At 38.9% G+C, this 21,693-nt stretch overlaps 1 protein-coding gene across 7 annotated transcripts in view; it reads right to left on the bottom strand.

Moving 5' to 3' along the window:
- LOC113040026 (protein unc-13 homolog A-like) overlaps nucleotides 1–18,538 on the bottom strand; it is a 28,340-nt gene extending 9,802 nt beyond the window's left edge. For 4 of the 7 annotated variants that reach the window (XM_026198226.1, XM_026198228.1, XM_026198227.1 and 1 more), the window contains exons 1-28: nucleotides 18,260–18,538; nucleotides 15,914–16,663; nucleotides 15,730–15,823; nucleotides 14,892–14,938; nucleotides 12,972–13,050; nucleotides 11,610–11,615; nucleotides 11,424–11,498; nucleotides 11,110–11,329; nucleotides 9,737–9,964; nucleotides 9,516–9,657; nucleotides 9,264–9,433; nucleotides 7,967–8,082; nucleotides 7,674–7,837; nucleotides 7,445–7,598; nucleotides 7,281–7,349; nucleotides 6,427–6,516; nucleotides 5,721–5,855; nucleotides 5,198–5,331; nucleotides 5,027–5,112; nucleotides 4,530–4,656; nucleotides 4,312–4,408; nucleotides 3,432–3,575; nucleotides 3,039–3,116; nucleotides 2,909–2,932; nucleotides 2,723–2,800; nucleotides 2,517–2,605; nucleotides 2,288–2,440; nucleotides 2,083–2,206 (exon numbers count right to left, since the gene is read on the bottom strand). In XM_026198226.1, the coding sequence (XP_026054011.1) occupies nucleotides 2,083–2,206; nucleotides 2,288–2,440; nucleotides 2,517–2,605; nucleotides 2,723–2,800; nucleotides 2,909–2,932; nucleotides 3,039–3,116; nucleotides 3,432–3,575; nucleotides 4,312–4,408; nucleotides 4,530–4,656; nucleotides 5,027–5,112; nucleotides 5,198–5,331; nucleotides 5,721–5,855; nucleotides 6,427–6,516; nucleotides 7,281–7,349; nucleotides 7,445–7,598; nucleotides 7,674–7,837; nucleotides 7,967–8,082; nucleotides 9,264–9,433; nucleotides 9,516–9,657; nucleotides 9,737–9,964; nucleotides 11,110–11,329; nucleotides 11,424–11,498; nucleotides 11,610–11,615; nucleotides 12,972–13,050; nucleotides 14,892–14,938; nucleotides 15,730–15,823; nucleotides 15,914–16,663; nucleotides 18,260–18,444 (3,858 nt within the window). In that variant the 5' untranslated portion in view covers nucleotides 18,445–18,538. The remainder of the gene's footprint in view (nucleotides 1–2,082; nucleotides 2,207–2,287; nucleotides 2,441–2,516; nucleotides 2,606–2,722; nucleotides 2,801–2,908; nucleotides 2,933–3,038; nucleotides 3,117–3,431; nucleotides 3,576–4,311; nucleotides 4,409–4,529; nucleotides 4,657–5,026; nucleotides 5,113–5,197; nucleotides 5,332–5,720; nucleotides 5,856–6,426; nucleotides 6,517–7,280; nucleotides 7,350–7,444; nucleotides 7,599–7,673; nucleotides 7,838–7,966; nucleotides 8,083–9,263; nucleotides 9,434–9,515; nucleotides 9,658–9,736; nucleotides 9,965–11,109; nucleotides 11,330–11,423; nucleotides 11,499–11,609; nucleotides 11,616–12,971; nucleotides 13,051–14,891; nucleotides 14,939–15,729; nucleotides 15,824–15,913; nucleotides 16,664–18,259) is intronic. The other 3 variants (XM_026198232.1, XM_026198230.1, XM_026198231.1) reach the window with 1 other exon arrangement.
- Between the last annotated feature and the right edge of the window lie 3,155 nt (nucleotides 18,539–21,693).

Genomic DNA, 21,693 nt, shown 5'->3' with positions numbered 1-21,693 from the left:
CTGGCTTCAGGCCTGATACGATATTACAAGGTCCCAAGGTCTGTGCTTGGCTGAGGGACTAAAACAGGCCCATTGTGGATGAATAATTCAGCCAAAAATGAAAAATCTCTACCTCGTTGCGTTCCAAACCTGTGTGATGTTCTTTCATCCGTAAAACAAAAAAGGGAAATTTTGTTGAATGTTCAAGCTGCTCTTTTCCACACAGTGAAAGTGGGTATGGACCAGGGGATGTCAAAATGGACATAAACAAAGTAACATGCAAAATTATTATAGTTTTGCTTTTTTAAATTAGTTTTTATTTTAATACAGTTTTACATTTTTCTTTAAATTGAAGTTGAGTTTTAGTTCGTTTCATGAATGGTTTTGTTAGTTTTAGTTTAGTTTTTATTTTGCAAACACATTTCTATTTAGTTTTTATTTTATTTAGTTTCAGTTATAGTTCTAGTAATTGTAGTTTAGCAGCTAACAGAACACTTCCAGTGTACCAAAGAAAGCAAAGCAAGACATTTAATTTCAGCAAAATGTAATGTTTGCACAGTTTACAGTTAACTCTTGATAGAAATACCACAAAGTGTTTTAATCAGCGTGACAATGCATTTGCTTTTTCCTGTTTCGGAATCAAATTCGAAATAGTCCCAAACATTGCTCTGTCGTTTCCTACCCCCTGCCATAATTCATTTCTGTCGTACAGCTAACCTCACATGCATAAAGCGCCATCTACAGGTAAATTAATTATACAGCCTATTTGGTTTTAAACTAAACCATGTCAGATTTTACGATACGGGATGAGAGATTATTAATTACGAAAACTAATACTTATTTTTAATAATTATTATTTTATTTCAGTTAGTTTTTCAATAACTGTTGCAAGTTTCGTTTAGTTTTAGTTTTTAGTAAATTTTACATTTTATTTCAGTTAATGAAAATGTTTTTTAACTGATAGTTTTAGTCTTCATTTCAGTTTTCGTTTACGAAAATAACCTTGGTAACATGAATGTATTCCATACGACTTATGCACTATAATTAAACTTCTGAAGCAAATTGAGGAACAGTCGAGAATTAAAATTTGCAGTAGCTGCATATTCAAAGTCGGTGTTTCCAATGAATAACGACTTTGTTTAATTCCTTTCACAAAGGCACTGTAGGCTTCAAAACTTCAGAATACCTAGAATAAAGTACATAGGTCATATAGGCCACTTTTATAATATTCTTTTGGAGTATGAAAGCACCTTCATTGTAAGAAAAAGAGCAGCATGAACATGAACTTCCATAGACGGGGCTGCTCCTGGAAGGCCACTGTCCTGTAGAGTTTAGCGCCAAACCTCACACCTGAACCAGCTAATCGAGGTTTTCATGATTTGCAGATATGGATTTTCTGGGACAAATGGCGCTTAACTCTGCAGGACGTTGACCCAACAGGACAAAGACTGGACAAAAGTGAATTCATAGATGCAAGAAAGTCATACTGGTTTGGAACGATTTACATGAGAGGATTTACATTTTGAGTGAATTACGACTTAAATTTTTGGCCTTTAGCATAACATTGTTTGGCAAATGGTTAACTAGGCCAATAGGGAGATGTCTCCCGTTCAAATGTACAGTCATTGAAAGAACTGATGTGGGTCTCTTTTGTCAAAATAAACAAATACAAACAAAAATACACAGTTATATCAAGACAAATTAAAAGCAGTAAGTTGTCTCTGTTCCTGTAGAAATGCTCTCAAAAATTAACTAGCATTCAAATATATAAAAATATGCTTGAATAAACTTTTTAGTCAAGATTACAGTACATGAAATGTGCAACTGTGTGACTACAGGACCAGAGAGCAGTCTCGAGAGGTGCTTGAATGATATGGTGCACTCCCAAAGTTTTTAGAGAGGAAAGATGATGTCTTTTGTGGTGATTTGATTTTTGGAAAGGGACATGTTTTGTTTGGCCATGAGGAGATACATTTCCAGTTGTTCAGAGAGTTCATGATCCATAGCAGAAAACACAACGCTTTTGGCATTTATATAAAATGATTTCTACGCGAGGTGCGTCTCAAAAGTCTGTTCTTAATTCAATTCTAAACCGTTCATTACCGTTTGGTCAGTCAAAGGTGGCAGAACAATCGTCTTCTCCATTGTGTTCATCACCAGCTTCCAAAGCTCCTTCAGCACTCGCTTCAACACTGTCTTCTCACAGATCTTGGCAAACAGCGTGAGGCTGACGAGGAAAAAGGTTAAGAGTGAAAAAGAGGTGTGAAATGTCCAAGAAAGTGTCTAAATCTAGTGATTAGCATCTTACTTGCTGTCAAGGAAGTCCATGATGGGCTGGAGGACGTTGTCGGCATCCTGTGCCACGCTGCTGCAAGCACTTGCTGGCACGTTTCCTGTCCCCTTCACCTGGCTAAGTATGTCACCCATCTGCTTGACATTTTCTTCAATGTTTGGTTGGAAACTAGTGGGTGGAGAACAGATGTTACTCCAAGAATAGAACAAAAAATCTACTTCTTCCTGATCCCTTGGTGCCTCACCTTGTGGCAAAGATCCTTGCAAGGTCATCCAAAACATTGTTGAGCTTCACCTGGAGTTCTTTCAAGATGTCGCTAGCTTCAACGTTCAACTGAAAGGAGCAAAAATCAAAGGTCAAGATCGGCAGAACTTGACCAGGTTCTCAGAAGGTTGTAGGTCTTTGCTCAAGAAGCAAACCATAATATTGGGATATTTGTGGTTCACTTACATCTTTGCCACCCATGGCCTCAAACATCTTCTCAAGCTGTACCCTTAGCTGCTGGATATTATTGATGAGGATGCATGGCTGTGGGAAGCAAAAACACTTTGTTAAAATGCATGAAATTCAACACAAGACTAACTCAACCCACCAAAAAGCTGCAGGGCATTTTCTACCCATTTCAGATCAATATACCTTGACAGCGCCATCCTTTGCATTCTAAAATCAATGGAAAACAGAAACAAAACAAATGAGATAGATTCAGGATATAAGCAACTATTTCAAAAATATAAACCTGATTCCAAAGGGATTTTTAGACTATTACCACTTTCTCCTTGGTGCAGTGGTTGGGGAAGTCTCTTGAGATAATATCCGCATAGGACAGCAGAACATTGCTAATGGTCTGTGGGGTAAGGAGAGCATGTTAAAACAAGTCTAATGAAAATGCTAACTATTTCACAGATTGACCATGAAGGTCAATATTAATTTTGCTAAGCTAACATTTCTTCACATGATCCATACTGATCATGCTTACAGAAATCTGCAACCAAAGCTCACGACCAAAATCTAAGCTAAGCACATGACATTTACTCACCGATGAAATGTTTTAGTAACTGACAAGCGATATTCTTAAAAGACATACATAAACTCTCACATTGTGCACTTGGCTAAAACGAACAGATTTACAAAATATGTTAATGGAATGATCACGTGGAACCTTGGCAAATCTCTTCATGTAGTGTCCCACGATCTGTGGGTCTGGACACTCCAGCTTCTTAATGATCTCGAAGCTCTGATTAAGCTGCGAGAAGACGTCCACTACCGAACAGGAGAAGAGAGCGTGCTCTGAAGTTTGCTGATACTGGAGGAAAGAAAGAGTTGGATGTGCAAGTCAGAAAAAGTTTTAGAACAGAAGGCACGAGAGACCGCGCAAGCAATTTGCGGCCAGACGTCAGGCGTGAGCTCTTTCGTCTGGAAATAATTGGGTCGAGGTGAGACTGTGGCAGGTTCCCAAAGAGGGCTCAGTGAAAGTAATGAACTAAAGAGTGTTCTTATTGGCTCAGGAACATGCTGAAGTGCTCCAGAGGGCACCCATTCATCAAATTTTGACATGTCTGGCTGGGGGCATGAGGTCTGTAACTGTAACTTATTACAGCTGCTTTACAGTAAATTTACAGTTTTGCTTTGAAATTTTCTTAGAGATTCTAGGAATTACTTTTACTAGTATTAAAGCAATAGTCAAACTATATGTAAAAATGAAGTGTTACCAATAAACTAAAGTGTTAGCAGTTTCAATAAGACATGCAAAGATATGTTTTTAACTTACTCAATGGTCTTATATATATTTTAATATAATAATAATAACTAGATAGTGCTGTCAAACGATTAATTGCGATTAATCACCAATAATCATCAATAAAAAGTTTTTATTTATGTAATATATGTACGTGTGCTGTATATATATATGTCGATATACAGGTCTTGCAAAATGGATGCTAAGGTACTCTGTTTGGTTGTTAAGGAGTGGCTTGGCAGTTGCAAATGGTGATACTTCAAAGGCTGATAAGGAACCAAAAGGCAAGAGATATAAATCTCACCCCATCTTTCTTGTCACGCTCCAGGGCTCCATGCAAAAAGTCTCGAGACACCTCCTCATTCTCGTCCAACCACTGGATGACAAATGGCTCAAACCACCTGCAGAGTAACATCATCTCTAAAGGTCTATTACCCATCATACCACAGTCACAGTGTCATTTTGAGTGTACATGACTCGGATAATACGCATGCGAGATGGGAGACGTTTGGAGTCACTCACGTGGGATATTCAGGCACTCGGCTCTTGAAGAAAGGCAGGTCTTTGCAGTATTCATTGTAAAGCCACTTTACTTTGAAGTGCAGGTTCATGTAATCGGCACTCTTGCACAAGCGGTTCTTTTCGTGCTCTGAAAGCCACGAGGTGAAGACAAAAGCCCTTCATGAAACAGTTCTAGATATAACAGCACATAATACATCTATGCAGAGCGGAGAACCCCTACTGAATCAGCAGATGAGAAGAACTCCACCACATGTCGACTTTTCACCAAGTGTGAAATTTAAGTGGCTATAAGTGAGAAATCCTGCCACGCTCGTGTTCCTAACTAAAAATCTAACTAAGAAGCAAACTTTTTTTTATTGCATCTCATCAGTCAGTCAAGTTATGAGCATTACAGACCTACAGCTGAAACTTTTTAATGAGGATCTAGTCTACGAAACCAAGAATCAATTGATACAAAGGCTAGATAGATCAAGAAAAGCTTCTTAGCTTCGACTCACCTTCCATTGCATATTTCATATCTTGGGCAAACAGGTTCCACATAACCTCTGCGCTGATCTTTCCAACATTGAGCTCCTGCGGAAACCTGTGTGGACCAAAATACATAATATTAAGACCCTCAAAAGGTTTATGAATGTACATTTTGTGCAATAAAATGGTGCCGGACTCACTGGTTAAGACAGGGGGTGTAGGAGTTCTTGTCCTCTTCAATAATTGAAACAATGAGGGTGATTAGCTTAGACCAGAAGTCTAGATTCTTGATACTTGGACCTTGTTCCTCTGGAGGAACCTCGCCTTTTTTGTTCTGCACAAAAGGAATTCATTTTGAAATGGTAGCTTGAAGCATGTTATGGCTTTTCATAATCTGCCAACCTCTGGAAGAAATTACCCCACTAAGGCGAACAGCAGGAATGGCAGCAAACAAACAAACAAAAATATGCCAACCACTCCAGGGGAACACGATATATAACAAACCTGCAAAGCTCTGCAGCAAAATATAGTAAGTAGCCCAGGGTTAGATGTTTAATTCAACAGGAAGCATGTTTAATATTTATGAGGGAAGCCTGTAACATCTTCAAAGCCGCATAAACAAAAGCAGCAGGATGAACTGCTCTGATAAAATGACTTGGATGCTCCCGTAGCAAAGAGCTCTGGGGCTGAACAGGGTCTCTGGTCCAGGAAGTGTCGACTTACCGGGTCTGTTTGGTATTCTCGACTATACAGCTCGTGGCAGTTGTTGAAAATGTATTCGTAGGTAGAGTTGAGGCAAGCCTTCACACAGTCCTTCACTACCTGGCTGGCACGAGGAGGACTTTGGAGCTCTTGGACCTGGAGAAAAAAGTCAATGGTTCATTCAGATGGATAAATTGATTGATATGAACGATTGCATAGAAAACTGTATGCAAAATGAGGTGGTCTAAAAAAAGAAAGAATCATTCAGAAATTATAGAAAAAACTAAAACTGTAGCACAACACCATGTGGAAAATAAAACTGCAAAAGAATTATATGAAAAAAAAGAACAAAAAAAAGAATTGCACAAAAAAAGAAAATTGTATTAAAATGACAACTGTAGAAAAATAATAAAACGAAAACCGCAAAGCAAAGAAAACTGTAGGAAAATGGTAAGAAACAAGAAAATATTCCAAAAAAAGAAAAAAGAAAATTGCACAGAAAGGAAACTAATAAAACTATATAAAAAAAACACAAAACTGAAAAAATTGGGATTTTTTTTTTTTTATAAAATCGAAAAAAGGAAAATCATACAAAACATCACAAACAACAAAAACTTTTTTTTTTTTAATTATCACTGAACATTATATTGAAAACAAAATCACATGAAAATTACACAAAAAATACCCCCCCACCCGACCAATCTAAGCATCAGGGATTTCAACTAACCTTCATCCTGAAGAATGTGATACTGGTTAGTAGGTCCACAGTAGATTTGAGGTCCTGCAGTCTCTCTGGACTGCTAGCTGGGAAATTATTCTAAACACACACAAGAATGGGTCTCTTTGTCATCAATACTCATTTCTTCCCCAGATATTTCAGACATTTCAATAAAACTTAAAGGTACAGGTTGTAGGACCTGCCACGAGAGGGCGCATTACCAAAACAATAACAATCGCGTGTTTTGATGACTCTAAGAGGAAGCGTGGAATGATTTGTTGTCTTCTACCCAACCGCTGACGGCCATCAATCAGACGGAAAGATATATCATGGATTTAACGCGAGTTCAACGATTTGCGCGAGTAGTTTACATGCAAAGTCAATGAAAAGATGCAATCAGACTATGGTTCAGACGCGTCCTTGCTCGGGTCTAGAGACGTGATGCCCCGCGTTTGGCATGTATGCCCCATAATACTAATCTTGTTGATCGTTATAATAGCATACGTTTTCTGTAAAGATACTAATCAAAACAACTCACCTGGCGAGTAAAACAAGCGAGATCGGCATCTCTTTCTAGTAGAAGTTTGTCGTGAAGCTACTTCCGCATTTGTCAACGACACTGTTGATGTCATGTGGTTTCTACATCTCATGATTTTCTCATGATTTACAAATACACATTTTTGGTCATTTGTACCTTTAAAGCTTTTATATGAAATCACATTAAACATCTAATTTGTCTGATTCAATGAACCCACCTGCAAGTGAACACCACACTAACCATTTACCTTTAGTTTAGAAAGATCCTTTATTCAGAAACAAGAAAAGGTGTGACTACTCAAGGAAACACCAAAAAGTCACAATACCCTGTACATAGAGAGGTCAATCCTCAGGGAGTTGTGAAGCTGGTCCAGAAGCTTGACAAATCGCTCTTTCTACAAAGAACAAATACAAAACCATCCCAAATAATTAGTACAAACACTTCAATGCTGAAATCGTCCTTTTCGGTATGGCTGGATGAAGCACTCACCCCAAAGTTGGAGGCAGCGAAACGGTCAGAGGCAGACACATTGTTGGTGGCCTGGGTTGTGTGAGCGTAGTAAGCGTTGATGTTGGCCAGTAGGGTGCTCATGACCGCAGGCACTCCAGGACACATGTACTTTGATGACAAACAGGCAAAATGTCTAGAAGGAACAAAAAGTACATAAGCAAACAGCTAAAATGTCAATGGCAAAACTTTTAGAAGAAAAGAATCATACGTCATGGCTTGATAAATGGACTCCACTCCGTAACGCATGGCAAACTCATCTACGATTTCTTGAGGCGTCTCTTCAAAGTAAACCTTCCATGCATCATCACCCTTGGCATCTGGTATCTTCACCACCCCATTATTCTGGATGTCCGTTAGATAGTGGAAAAGGTTCTATGGAGAGATGGAAAGAGGATCAATTCGCTAAGGACTAATTTGATACTATGGACTTAAGCTTGCTAATAAAAAATTGTAGGTGGAAAATGAGATTGACTAATATGATCATGAAAGCATCAGGCTGACCTCATGCAAGCAAGTGTACTGGACGTGGTATGGAGCTACAGTTTCCTCTCCTTTGATCTCCACACTGATGTGCATACGAATGGCTCCAGATACAGCAGACTTGTCTGTTCGCTTGTCTGAAAGGAAGCAAAATGAGGTTGGTACACCATGAAAAGAAAGTGGTTCAAAAACCACAAAAAAATGTCACAAAGTTATTAAAAAAGAAATTAATATGGAAAGGAAAATCCTACAAAAAATTATTAAACATTTTATGAAATATGAAAATTATATGGAAATAAAAGGAAACTGTACTTACAAGAAAATCATACAAAAATTGTATGCAAAATGAAAACTGTCCAAAAACACACACACACACCCACACCAATCCCCCCCCCCACACACACACATCATCCATAAAATTGTAAGAAAAATAAAACTGTACAAAAATTGTAATAAAAAACAATAATCCACAAGGCAAACAAAATCATATGAAAAATCATATGGAGAAAAAAGTATATTTTGAAGTCAAATGACCCAGTGTTGATCTTAAAAGTTCTAGGAAAATGTAAAGTAAAATGTGTAACTTCCATTTGTAATTTTTTAATGCAGTAAAACTTTCAAGTGTCTTTTTCGCAAGGTAGGTAGAAAATGGCGTTTTTGGGTATAATGACAAATATTTTGGAAATTAGGTTTCAAAGTGCAAGTTTTTGAAAACGTCATGTGTGTTAGTAGTATATTAGGTATGTAGATATGTGCAGTACATGTTGATTTTAAAAGCAAGTGGGAACAAACATGTGAAATGGTGGAGTACATGGCACTGTTGTTGCTGCTCAAGAGTTTGCTAACGCTTCTTCAGCAAAGTGTGGATTTACTTCACCAATATTACAACCAACAGCAGAAACACATCAAATATATCATATAATCGTCCCTTCCCTACAGGTACTGTTTACTAACAAGGTGACAGCGCCAACTACTGGCCTGGCAGTTTTTGGTGTTTTTGGCAGTTTTCGCAGATGTATAAATGCTAATTGTTTTGAAAAAGTTGTAGTGTATACGTGAAACTTTAAAAACTTTTCAGTTTTTGACCTCACCGTCGTTGTGTAAATGTAGCCTGATATATATAAGACAAGATGTGATATGTGAGCGCCCACCTAATGATGTCACGCTAACTGTTCTGTAATCCTCGGCTTTGCATCTAAAGGTCATTGGCAAATGGGGTCAAAGTTGAGATTGTCTGATCTTTGAGCATTACATTGCTGTTCTGTGCGCAACATAAATATATACATTACATTTATGGAATTAATGCTTGGCTGCTCACCCAGGTTGTACCAGACGTCCATTTCTCCACTCAGCGTTCGAACTTCAATGATAGTCTGGCCGAGGAAATCGTCAGACTCTCGTTTGAACTTCTGCTTTACTCTGGACTTAATATCGTCATCCTCGTCCCAAACGCGCACTTTGATCCGATCGGAAGAGTTGTGACACTCACTGTTGAGATGTTTTCGTATCACCATAAGCACTGATCCTCAACAAGTTTGACACATATTAATTGAGATTTGAAGCCACTTACAAATTGAAGCTCTCGTCCCATACAGGATTGAGGTTGCCGTAGATGGTCTTGGTTCGTTTTTTGGTCTTGCCTACTTGCACCGTAACATAAGGATCACTGGAGCCAGTTTTGTCCTTTGCTTGCAGGCCCTGGGCACATAATACTGATCGGAAAAACAACAGGGTTCATATTAATATTAACTGATATGACATAAACTTGTTCTAGTCAAAGTGGGTCGTTACCGGTGATGCTGATCTTGGCTGACCACTTGGACGTCCCGTCCAGGACGCTTTGCTTGACCTGCTTCATATGTGCCACGTGTGTTGCCTTGATGACTCCAAACACATCCTGAATCAGCTCAAATATCTCAGGTTTGTTGCGTTCACGGATCTTCATGCGGTCTTTCAACACCATGATGATGTTCTGCGTGCGATCCTCAGCTCCATGCTTAGAGCTCTTCTCCGCCGCCCCTGTGGAAGATGGATAAGGTTTATTTCAATACTCCTTATATTTACACTTACAGCTGAAAGTTTGGAACGGATGTGGTTTTTTGATGTTTTTGAAAGAAGTCTCTTATTCTCACCATGGCTGCATGTATTCGATCAATTTAAAATAACAGTTTTCTATGTTAATATATTTAAAAATCTAATGTTTTCATATGATGGCAAAGCTGAATTTTCAGCAGCCATTACTCCAGTCTTTAGATCCTTCAGAAATATGCTGACTCAAGACATCAATAATATTTCTTCTTATTTTAAATGTTTTCATTGCTTTATTTTTTTTTATTGCGAAAACTGATACAGTACCAAAAAACAACTAAAAAATAACTAACTTTTTTTTTAAGAAATGAACTTATTCAGCAAGAATGCAATTAAATTGATCAAAATTTACAGTGAACATATTTATAATGTTGCAAAATATTTATATTTCAAATAAAAGTAAAAAAAAAAAAGAAAAAATATGAATATATGAGCTGCTGGAATGGCTGATGAAAATTCAGCTGTCATCAGAGAAATAAAATACATTTAAAAATATGCTGAAAAAAAAAAAAAAACGTTCTACTGTATCAATAAGAGTAACAATATTTCACAATAATTCCGTTTTTACTGTATTTATATTCAAATAAAATACAATAAAAAAATATTATTTTCCCAAACTTTTGACGGATATTTGAATATGGTAAAAATAATAAATAGTTATATATTAAAAAAATATATAGTATTTCTCTCTCTCTCTCTCTCTCTCTCTCTCTCTCTATATATATATATATATATACACTATAGTTCACAGATTGTGGGATCATTAAGATTTTTTATATTTTTAAGACGTTTCTTTTGCTCATCAATGATGCATATATTTGATCAAAAATACAGAAAAAAACTATAATATTGTAAAATAACGACTTTCTGTTTTAATATGCTGTAAAACATAATTTATTACTGTGACGCAAAGCTGAATTTTTCAGCATAATTACTCTGTTTTTCCCATTCCGACTCCTAACAAAAATTATTAATCAGCACAAACTGTTTCCAATATTGATAATATTTTAGAATGATTTCTGAAACTTTTTCCAAACTTTTGAACAGTAGCGTATTTTTTGTATCGAGCATCTTACTCTGTAAACAATCTGCATTAAGCAAATCTTGACACTTCTCGTGACACTTGACCCCACACTCGGTGCAGCGCATGCCCTGTCGAGCGATGCCCCACAGAAGCCCCTCGCACTCGTAGCAGTAGGTGGGGGTGGTGGCCGTCCACACCTCAAAGTTGTGTGGTGTCGTACAGGAAATGGGGTAGATCAAAGCCTGCAGGGACTTCTTATAGACGTGACTCTTCTGCATGGTCATAAAAAATCAACAGGTAAATGGAAAACAGTTCTGGAGTGCAAAATATCAATGTCCAGGAAGATAACGGGTCTTGTTGACATACCAATTCTTCATTGTTAAGTGTGCTGGAGGCCATAGCAGAAGTGATACCTGCTTTTCGAGAGTTCTGGACAAGGGACTACAAGAGAGAAAAAAAAAAGTAGGTCTCAAAATAAAATTATGTATATGTTGAGTTTGTGGTTGGAACTGAAGCCTTTAACCCATGAGTGCTGAAAAGGTGAATACTTACCATTGCCTGCAGGAGGTTAGGCATTGGAAAAAAGAAATAAATTTTAGAATTTTGCCAAAGGTAACACGGCAAGTTTTTAATTCATACATCAACTCAACCAGGGTTGACTGAGTCAAAAAGGTTTTACTTTTTATAGATCTACTGACTTGGAGAAAAGTATGCATGTAAAGAGGCCACATGGAGAAAGTATTTACATAAAGAGGCCACAAAAAAGTGCTTGTCCAACAAGAATGCATGTACAATGCAAGAGAGAGCAGAGAGAGAGAAAGAAAGAGAAGGAGGAGGTACTTTGTCTCTAGTTGAATTGTTTTTGACATGCATTTTCATTCTGCTCAAGTCAGCACTTTGGCGTCTGACTCTTAGAGTCAGTATCGGTGACGGTAAGATGGATTAAAACCGACTAACTGCGGAGCTGTTTAGTGCAGTATGCTAATTTCTCCCTCATCTTCCAGTCTGTAGCGTCAAAGCCAGCTCTGACAGATCTCCAGTGAAGGCTGCCAGGATAAGTACAGCCAGACCTACACAACAGCTGTCAGCTAATGAACGTTTTTTTTTTTTTTTGGCTCTTGTTACTTTGTTTAATCAATACACAACTAACTCTCCTGTCAATCTAATGAAAAGCTTCTTCAGAAAGCGTTGTTAACAAGTAAACTCAAAAATGGATTCTGCAGCTTGTCGATGTAGATAATAAACATGCACTAATGCAACACAACTCTTTAGCATTTTGTTAACACTTAATTTAATTGCAATGCAATCAATTTAGCACTAAATTAATACATTGTGTTGGCTGTAACCAGATTGAATTACTAGGTACATTTAAATGCGGTTATTATTACATCGCATCTTGCTTGTTTTTGAACATGCACTGATGAATTAGGCATGATAAGACCAGAAACATGTATTATTAGTTGGATCAATCTAGATTTCTTGTTGGCTTTAGCATCTATATTTCCTCTATCAATGCGAGAACCAATGATGCATCAGAGGAAAAGTTCAATAAGCTCCCAAAGTAGGTTACAGGCACAAAACAAGGTTAGCAGACAATGAAGTCAGCTCAGGCAAAAATACACAGGCCTAAATGAATGGGACTGTAAAGGAGACATTGAGGCAGGAGATGCATCAGTCTACAGGGTGAATGGAGCTGAGTCATGCTCTGATGACGTCTAACCCTGTAGCCTTGATTCAAACAGATGTGCCACAGAGACTTCTGTGAACTACAGACCCTTGACAGACTGCTGCCCAAAATAACCCCTCTGATGTGTATGGACGGTGCTTTTGAAGAGTTGGGAAGGTGATGTTGGAACCAGCCATGCTTTAGTTGAAAGTTAGACGCACTGAGGCAGATGAGGTTGTGTGACTCACCAGGTCTCGGACGAGAGGGATGGCTTTCCTCTTGCGTAAGTCAGGCATGCTGTCTATGCTGTAAAGAGCACCTCCAGGCCTGCGGATCAAATGCGTAGATATATATATATATATATATATATATATATATATATATATATATAAAATATTGAATGAACTGTAGTAAAGAAATAAAACAATGCCAAGTTGACAAAATATAACATTAAAAAGTATATAAATCACTTGTTTTTCGAAAGAAACATTATCCAACAGTAATACCAGCAGGTAAAGTTACAGCGGCAGTCCGCGTCTCTCTGGCCTCCCCTGAGCCCATTGAGTTTTAACAGACCCCCTGAAGCGTGCCTTGAGTTTGTTGGGGGGTAATTGAGAATGAATGGGAGAAAGTAACGTGAAAGGAGGCAATGCCTCTACTGCGATATGATTGGATATGACTGGTTATGTTGGACTGTGGATGTTTCATGTGATTAATCCTGCCTTTTGTTTTTCTGTGCATTTCAAGTTTGCGGATCAGTCTAAATGAACAATATAATGGTGTTAATTGGAAAACTAATTTAAAAAGTAAGTAAACAACTCATACACTTACAGATAACCTCTTTGTTATGTCAAAGTAAGATTTAAAAAGGCATGAAAACATGATCTGTGGGAGTTTTTAATGAGTAATCAGCTTGAAATTTGAGGTAAATCTCTGTCTTTGACTAATATTTACAGATCTTTTAATGATCATCTGAAAAAAAAATCAAAAATAGTTACAAGTTTAAAAATTAAAAAGAGTAACTGAACTAACTAAATATATTGTTAAAATGTATACTGCCTTGAGTTATTATTTTGGATTAAATATAAAGAGCTTAAAAACATTAACTGAATTTACATTTGATTTATATTACACATAAAAAAAATAAAAAAATAAAACAATAAGTAAAACTTCGTGTTAAGCATTTTCCTCCAATAGAAAATCGTTATAACGTAAAAAAATAAATAACTAAAATAAAAAAGTGGCTTAATGCATTAAGAAAGTAATATTAAAAGGTATAAAAAAACTCAGTGTACTGATGATATAAACTATATGCAGACAAGCAGCCCAGGATATGAACACAAAGTGCATGCATGTTAAGTGTTTTCCTTTGATAGAAACCATTAATAATAATAATAAAAAAAAACGCTTAACGTGGCTTAAACGTTAAAGACAGTGGTATAAAAAGGCCAAATAAAGTAAATTTTATGTGTCTGACTTCCAGTCTTATACATTTCTGCAATTTTAAGCTATACAGAACAGTTCATCTTGCTGTTTGATATTGTGAACCGACACACAGGGTGGATAAAACAAAAAATGTTACTGTTTATTGCACTGTTATTTTTCTCATTATTTCCCTACTGTGCATAATGAAGCAGAAGTCTTGCACATTCACAGAGAAAAAGGCTTACGTCCACATTGAAAAATAAGGTGGTTAAGTTGGTGGTGTTGCTACAGTAGCGAATTTACACCATTCTATCTCTCACTGCAGCCAAAAGTATCCGCATGCGCTTGAAGCCACTGAGTCACATGATGGCATGACAACAAAACAGCATAGCAGGGGAGGAGCAGCAATGTTTGCATTCGAGATGTAAAAAGAGCGATATATACACACACAGACAAGTCTAATCTTTGTTAAATGTATTAAGCAATGTATTAAGTATAGAGGAGAGAAAAGTCCGGCTAGTATTGATCCAATACCAATACAAACGTTGGCATTGATATTATCGATATTAGGATCGATCCGCCCACCCCTAAAGCGTATTCGTCATAGTGATTCATAAAGCTTCAGGTACTTCCTGATGTTTAAATGTTTACATAAATTATATATCATCTAAAGCATGAAGTTTGAATTGCTCAGACGCATAGCTGCTCTGAAAAATTAGCTGCAGTCCTTTGGTGACACTCACCCTGCTTGCAAAAAGAGTGACGCAAGTCCTGGAGTCTCGCCTCGAGCCTGGGGACAACAGGGAGTTACAGCAGGGTCAGTGACAGATCTCTACATCTCTCTTTAATCCATCTGCTAAACCATATTTAACATTTTTTCAATATCCATGCAGACCTCACAATGTAATTTCAATGATATAATTTATAATAAAGAAAAAAGACCATTGTCTGTTTTGAGAGGAGAAAGAGCCTGCAGTCAGCTGATCTCATTGACGTCAGTTGCAGGACTCTCTCATAATTAGACTGGATTTGCCGGACATCTTTATCTCATCCATCATTATTCTTTCATCACAACTCCATGAGTATCTCAGAGGAAGCAGGCTGCAGCCATCGGTCAGGAATATGTGTTTAATTTGGACCCACACATAGTCACACCCACCTTTCAGACTGCTTGTCCAGCTTCAGTAAAGCAGTGAAGAACATGACAATCATCATGGCAATGACAAAAAACTGAAAGAAATAAAACAAAAAAGCAAAAACAAATGGGGTTGAACACAAAGAGGGGGCAGGGCATGAAATCTCAAAACAAAGACTTGTATTGTAAACATATGTAAAATGTAAACTTAAAAGCAAGTGACAAAAAAGTAACATGACGTGGACAAGACAGGCAAGAAAAAGGACAACAACGCCGGGCAAGAAGACTAACCAAAAACTGACAACCCAGTGTTGGCCAACAGAACCAACTGTACTGGGCATAAGCAAGCTGGCAAACTTTGATTGGTTACTGAATTACTATGTACTTGGAGAAAGCTAATCAAACAAATATAGTATCAATGTCAGGCTTCACAAGACCTCATGTACCTCCTGAAGTTGAAGGCGAACCCTGTTGAAGAGTCGCAGCCAGTTGGCTTTGGCCCTTAGTGCAGGGTCCACAGGTGGCTCCAACTTTGGTGTGCTGGGAAAGGATGGACATTTTTTTTTAGATATAACTAAGCATTCAGCAAAATGTCATGAAAGGCTACACCTTCTCCAAGGACAAGCTTACCTCTCTGGAGGAGCATCTTTCTTTTCTTGTTCTGCTTCAGGCAGGTTCTCAGTAGCAGGGGTAAGCAAAGGTTCCTCCGAAGGAGCTGCCTGCTTGCCTGCAGGTGTTGGGACCTTCTCAGGCTCCAACTCTGAGACTCGTGGTGGGGTCAAGGTATGAGGGACCTTGGCAAAAACACCCTGTGGCTGCTGTGGGGGCGGTGACTTTCGCTTAGGCTCAATGGTCTGGAATGGTGGTTGAGATTGTGGTGGCTGTTGCTGGTGTATGGAAGCCTGTTTCTCCAGTGGTGGACGGCTGGTTGGGGCCTCAGGAGCTAACGCTGGGGCAGTGCTGGTTGGGGTAGGGGTGTAAGGTGGCTCCTGCTCTTCACTGAGAGTACCATCCAGTGGATAAAGGTCTCCGTCCTCTTCATACACCATTCCTTCCTCTTCCTCCTCATAGGGAAACTCCCTTTGCTCTTGCTCATAGATCTCACCATCCTCTTCATCATAGAGTGCACCTTCTTCACCTCCATCTTTGTTATACTCCCCATCATCACTGTAGACGCCATGCGGCTCATCTGGATCCCAACCAGGTGAGTCTTTACCATAGCTAACGGAGGAATGGCAGGAATGGTAGGAGTCATTCTCATCGTAGAACTCTCCGGAACCTCGGAAGCTCTCACCATCCTCTGGGCCAAACTCCTCACTGAGTTGGGAGCTGCCACGGCTCAGCTCACCCGAGGAGGCATAGCGACTACTACCGGTGGGGCTGTGGGAGTAAAGAGTTGTTAGTTATAGGTCATGAAAGAAACAAGATGGGCGACTGCTGATATACGGTTTATGGGCCATAATAATTGTGGTAAAGAAAGCAGGAACGACCAACCATAAAGGAATCTTATCCTTGTCAGCTGATAGAAGTCTCTCCCTGCTGAAAACAAAAGCTTAAAACCTGCCAAATATGGTTTTCTGCTCTTAACTGGTCTCTCAGAAGGCTGGCCAATACACCATCTTAAACCAGCTAAGACAAGCAAACAAATTTAGGGTTGGTTTAACGGTATTCTCTTCAGCAGGGAAAAGGTTTCTGCTTATTTATGGATGTATGCGTGCAGGTAAGGTGGTGAGAGAAAACAAGACAGAATCCTGAGGTTCATTTGAGGGATTCGAAGGAAAAAACTCACATCAACATACAGACTCAAAAAGAACTGTTTCACAAAAACTGCGAAATGCCAATGGGAAGAGTTGTCCATGGACAGATTCATCCAGGTGGACTTAAGAAAGGACAACACATTGAAAAAACAGAGATAGAAACACTGAGCTGAAAGAAAAAGGGGATACAGCATTTTCCTGTGACACTTTAAACAATGGAAGGCTATTTATCTTTGCTGATGAATGAGCCAATTAGGTGTAGAGAGATTGAGAGAATGGAATGAGTAAGAAAAGATGCGCTGCCACACACACACACATTATCGATTACGGGACCTAAGGTTTAGTAATGCATGAAGAATCAGAAGCGAAAGAGATGGGGTGTGTAATAGGCTGTGAGCCAAAAAGCATCTGGGCTTCAGACTAGAGGAAATATGAGAGCCACAGGACACACACACAATTACACATACAATCACAATTCTGTCAAGCCTTTCCGCCGATTAATCATATATCCTTGTCACCTTTTCTCACTTCCTCGCACACAAACCCATAAATTCTCAAGACACACACACACAGCTTTATTTCCTGTCTTCCACACGACACATTTTGGCTTTCGGAAAGGTTTTGTCCATGAGATGCTGAAAGGGTAAATCAGTGATGTGAACATCCCCTGGTCTCTGTCATAGCCATCAGCATGGTCCATTCTGCTGCCCACACACAGCCTAGTGTGTCTAAAGGCTATGTAATTAGCGCACACTAGGCTTTTGCAATTACAACGTTATTCTCTAACTCTGTCAGGCATATAGCAGGCAAATAACAGACTTCACAAAAAACACACTTTGTGACCAACCCAGTGGACCCCCGTCTGCAATTGCACCAAATTCCGATTTACACAGTACAGAAGTCACAAGAAAAAGCTTCTGAGACGTACGGGTTGGTTACCTAATAACAGGTGACAGGTCATTAACAGGTACACAGTAGTCATGATAGAGGACATAGATACATATACAAAGAGGTATACATAAAGTATATATATCAATAGACCATGTATGTAAAAGAAGGACTGGTGCGCATGCATGGCAAGCATAGCGAGGACCACAGGACCAGACAAGTCCAATTCCACGACATCATCACAGCGGGACGGAATCACAGGCTGGAGCAAGAAGAAGAGCAGGAGGAGGAGGTGGAAGAGGGTGGAGGTGTAGGAGCTACGGAGACCCACCTATCAGAGAGCGAGTGCCTACTGTCTAAGGAGTACTGGCGGCTGGTCCGCCTGCTTGAGCCAGAAGCCGAATCGAGATCGCTGCGGTCGTTGGTGGCGGAGTCTAAACTATCATAGCGTCTGGTGAGAGGGAAGGGGATGGGGGAGGCAGGAAGAGGAGGAGCATGAGTAATGTCTTTTTTCATCTCACCTTATGTGTTGGGAAAATGACCCAACTTAAGGCAATGGTTAATCAGCTACTAAGAGACTCTTATCAAAAGCATCACTTTGGGATCAGGGTCTATCCATTTGTAAGACTGTAGGGTGGCTGCTTTGAGGCAGCTATGCTCCTTTTGGTAAAACTATCTTAAGGGACAGTTCCCCAACAGTCTGCCCTGTTAAAAAAAAAAAAAACAGCATATGTTTTGAAGCATGGCAGCTGGTTTGAGCTGGCTTAAGCTGGTCCTTAGTTGGCCACGAGTTGGTTAATAGCTGGTCATGTGTTGGTCCTAAGCATCAGCTTCTACTCAGGACCAGCTGATAACCAGCTCAGGACCAACTAAGGACCAGTTCAAACCAGTTGCAATGTTAAAAACTTGGAGAAGGAGCTTCAGGTGCCATTTGGGACAAGGCAAGAGTCTTAGAGCACAAAGTCTCCAGCATGCAATGCAATAATGTAGGGAATACCACATTTGCAAGACAAAATGTACAGGAAATAAAACTCGTTTTGAAGTGAAATGGGCCAAAACGAACAATTGAGGGGAAACGTTGCATTCATATCACAGAGTGGCACCAGTGTGGCTCCAAACCCATGAAGTGTATACAATGACCACTCATCCATGGCTTGTATAGTCACCAATGCATAGGAATAAGAACAGAGGAAAGTCCCACAGACACAGTGAATGTTTTTACCAACTGATAGAGGCTAAGTGACTAGAATTAGAAAATACATTGCAACCAGGAATTGGGGCTTATGGAATTTACCTAATGGGTCTCTGGTTCATCTAGTCATAGTCATGCATGTCGTTGTAGCGGAGCATGGTGCATGTGACGGATGGGTATTGGTGCATGGATTCGTTGGGCTGGGAAGTGGTTGTAGAATGGAGGCGGGATACGTTGCTGCGTTTTCGCTGCGGTAATCACTGTCTCGATCGTCCACAGCACTGTCTGGATCGTCATCTGAGAAGCAAGTGGAGAATTTAGATGTAAATTGTGTGATTAACTGTAATATCTGGTACTTTTTTAAATATTGATGTTCTAGGACCAAAACCATGCCCATCATACTTTGGGAGGAGTCAATGAAAGTTTTCATGCATTTCTTTTTAACCCATAATAAACAAAGTTTACTACTTTGCTGGTCCCCCCATAGACTCCAGTTACCTATTAGAACAATGATCGACACAAAAATTAGAAGCAGACAAGAAAAAATTTTTTTTTTGAGACACATGCCTCTGTGTGCCCATGAACAAGCAGCTTGTTATAAATCTAGGTTGTAAAACTACCAGGTGTGACAGCAGACATAAATTTGGATGTCTGGAGTGCAGAATAAGTGACCTCACCCCAGGTACGCTAAGTGCTAATGGTTAATAGCTCGTGATGTAAAGCATGGCCTGTTGGCAAACCAAAGATTTCCCGCTCCTTAACCCACACATGCATGCGATATTGCTGAATACTGTCCAGGAAATCTTTATCACCATGATGCTAAGCCATCCATCTAGTGCTCAGAGATAAAGCAATCTCATATTGGACATGCTGATGGGTGACTGACCTCTAATGAGGTTCTGCACACATCAACCTACCAAGGGGACTTGCAATTTATAGTGTGTGTCTAAGTGTGAGTAGTGCTTAAAAGCTCACAGCACTGAGTTGATGGCACTGGAAGTGGTCTCTCGTGCTCCTCCTGGTATGGTACTGCAAAATAAGCAAACAAAAAATGACCTGTTGAACAGGTGATAGTCTTTATTTAACAGGTCCAGTAGTTCAGAAGGGCAAAGAAAAAAAAAAACTGTTCAGGTCTCAGGAGTACTCTGACAGACTCAAAATTAATGCATGTTCCGCCCTTGGGCTCTGGGGAGGACATGTAAACACAACAAGACTCACATCTTGGTCCCTCATGGCATTAAGCTGCTCCAATTTCTTGGCCCCAAGTCATCGAGCTTCCTCCTCTGTATATCTAGAATGATGAAAACTATGGGTTAGCATTAGGATTGATTGCTGGACCAAATTGCAGTATTTTAGAAAGCAAAACACAGTAAGGATACCTAATTGGGATTCAAATCGTGTATCCAAAAGCACTCGATGGAACGTGGGATCTTTGGTGCCACAGATCTCATTCTCAGCCCATTAATGACCTGGAGTCTAAAGTCAGCCATTGTCCTGGACCTTCCTACAACACGAGAAAAAAAAGCACTGCGCTCAGAGACATGTTGTTGTCTGTAGGAGTGGGAGTCATTTTATTTTACACCAACGATACTATAAAGTTAATTTTGCTTTAAATAATGCCTTTATGATATAAACATGTTTGATATCAAAGAATATCAAATATGTCAATATCCCAAAAACAAACAAAAAAACTTAAGCTCACTGAAGACAAGTAACATTGCAGCGATTAAATAAGAAATTAGGAACTAATTACAAGCAATAGGATGAAAAAAACAAAACTAATACAGAAAAACAAATAAATAATGTATTGTAAATATTCGTTTTTTATTGTATTTGTATTGTATTTTTTTTGATAATGTAAGAAAATTTGTTTAAATGTTTTGCTTGAGCAACTGTGTTGTGCTGTGTGCAAACTATTATGCAACAACTGCATGAGTGTAAAAACAAAAATGCAATTCACGATCGAAAATTTAGGTGAGATAAATAATATTTTAGAAAAATGTTTCCTTCCACCCCTCAAATAAAATAAAGAAATAATTGAATAAAAAACCCTATGAGAGGGAAATTTCTCCCCATTTTCACAAATGAAATTCAGGCCCTGAATAAATCGTCTAAAAATCCTAATTAATGTATTACTATAAATAATTCTACATGATAAAAAAAAAGATTGGTATCGGTGATCGTATCGGCAGATACTGCTTTCTATAATTTGTGATCAGCCTCAAAAATCCTGATCGGAGCACCCTTAAAAATATTATATAAGGGCCTTTCGCACCGTTTTAGTTCCAGAACTAAATGTGAAGTACTAATGTACTGGGACGATTGTGCTCAAACTATTTCCCAGTTTTATTTAAAGGATTGTAAGTGACGTAAACGGTTACAGAGAGATCATTTGTGCGCGGCTTTAACAACAGGAGGATGGAGGGCGCTGTCATCGGAGCTGTGTTTTTGTTGCATCTCACAGGTTTCACAATAATGGACATGAAATGTCTACGCATACATAAATTTAAATTAAATAAATGTATGCATTTAGCAGACGCTTTTATCCAAAGCGACTTACAGTGCATTAAGGC

Source organism: Carassius auratus, chromosome 22 (assembly GCF_003368295.1).
Source record: "Carassius auratus strain Wakin chromosome 22, ASM336829v1, whole genome shotgun sequence".
NCBI classification, from domain to species: Eukaryota; Metazoa; Chordata; class Actinopteri; order Cypriniformes; family Cyprinidae; genus Carassius; species Carassius auratus.
The sequence above is the reverse complement of the archived record's forward strand: the minus strand, read 5'-3'. Positions and strand labels throughout refer to the sequence as shown.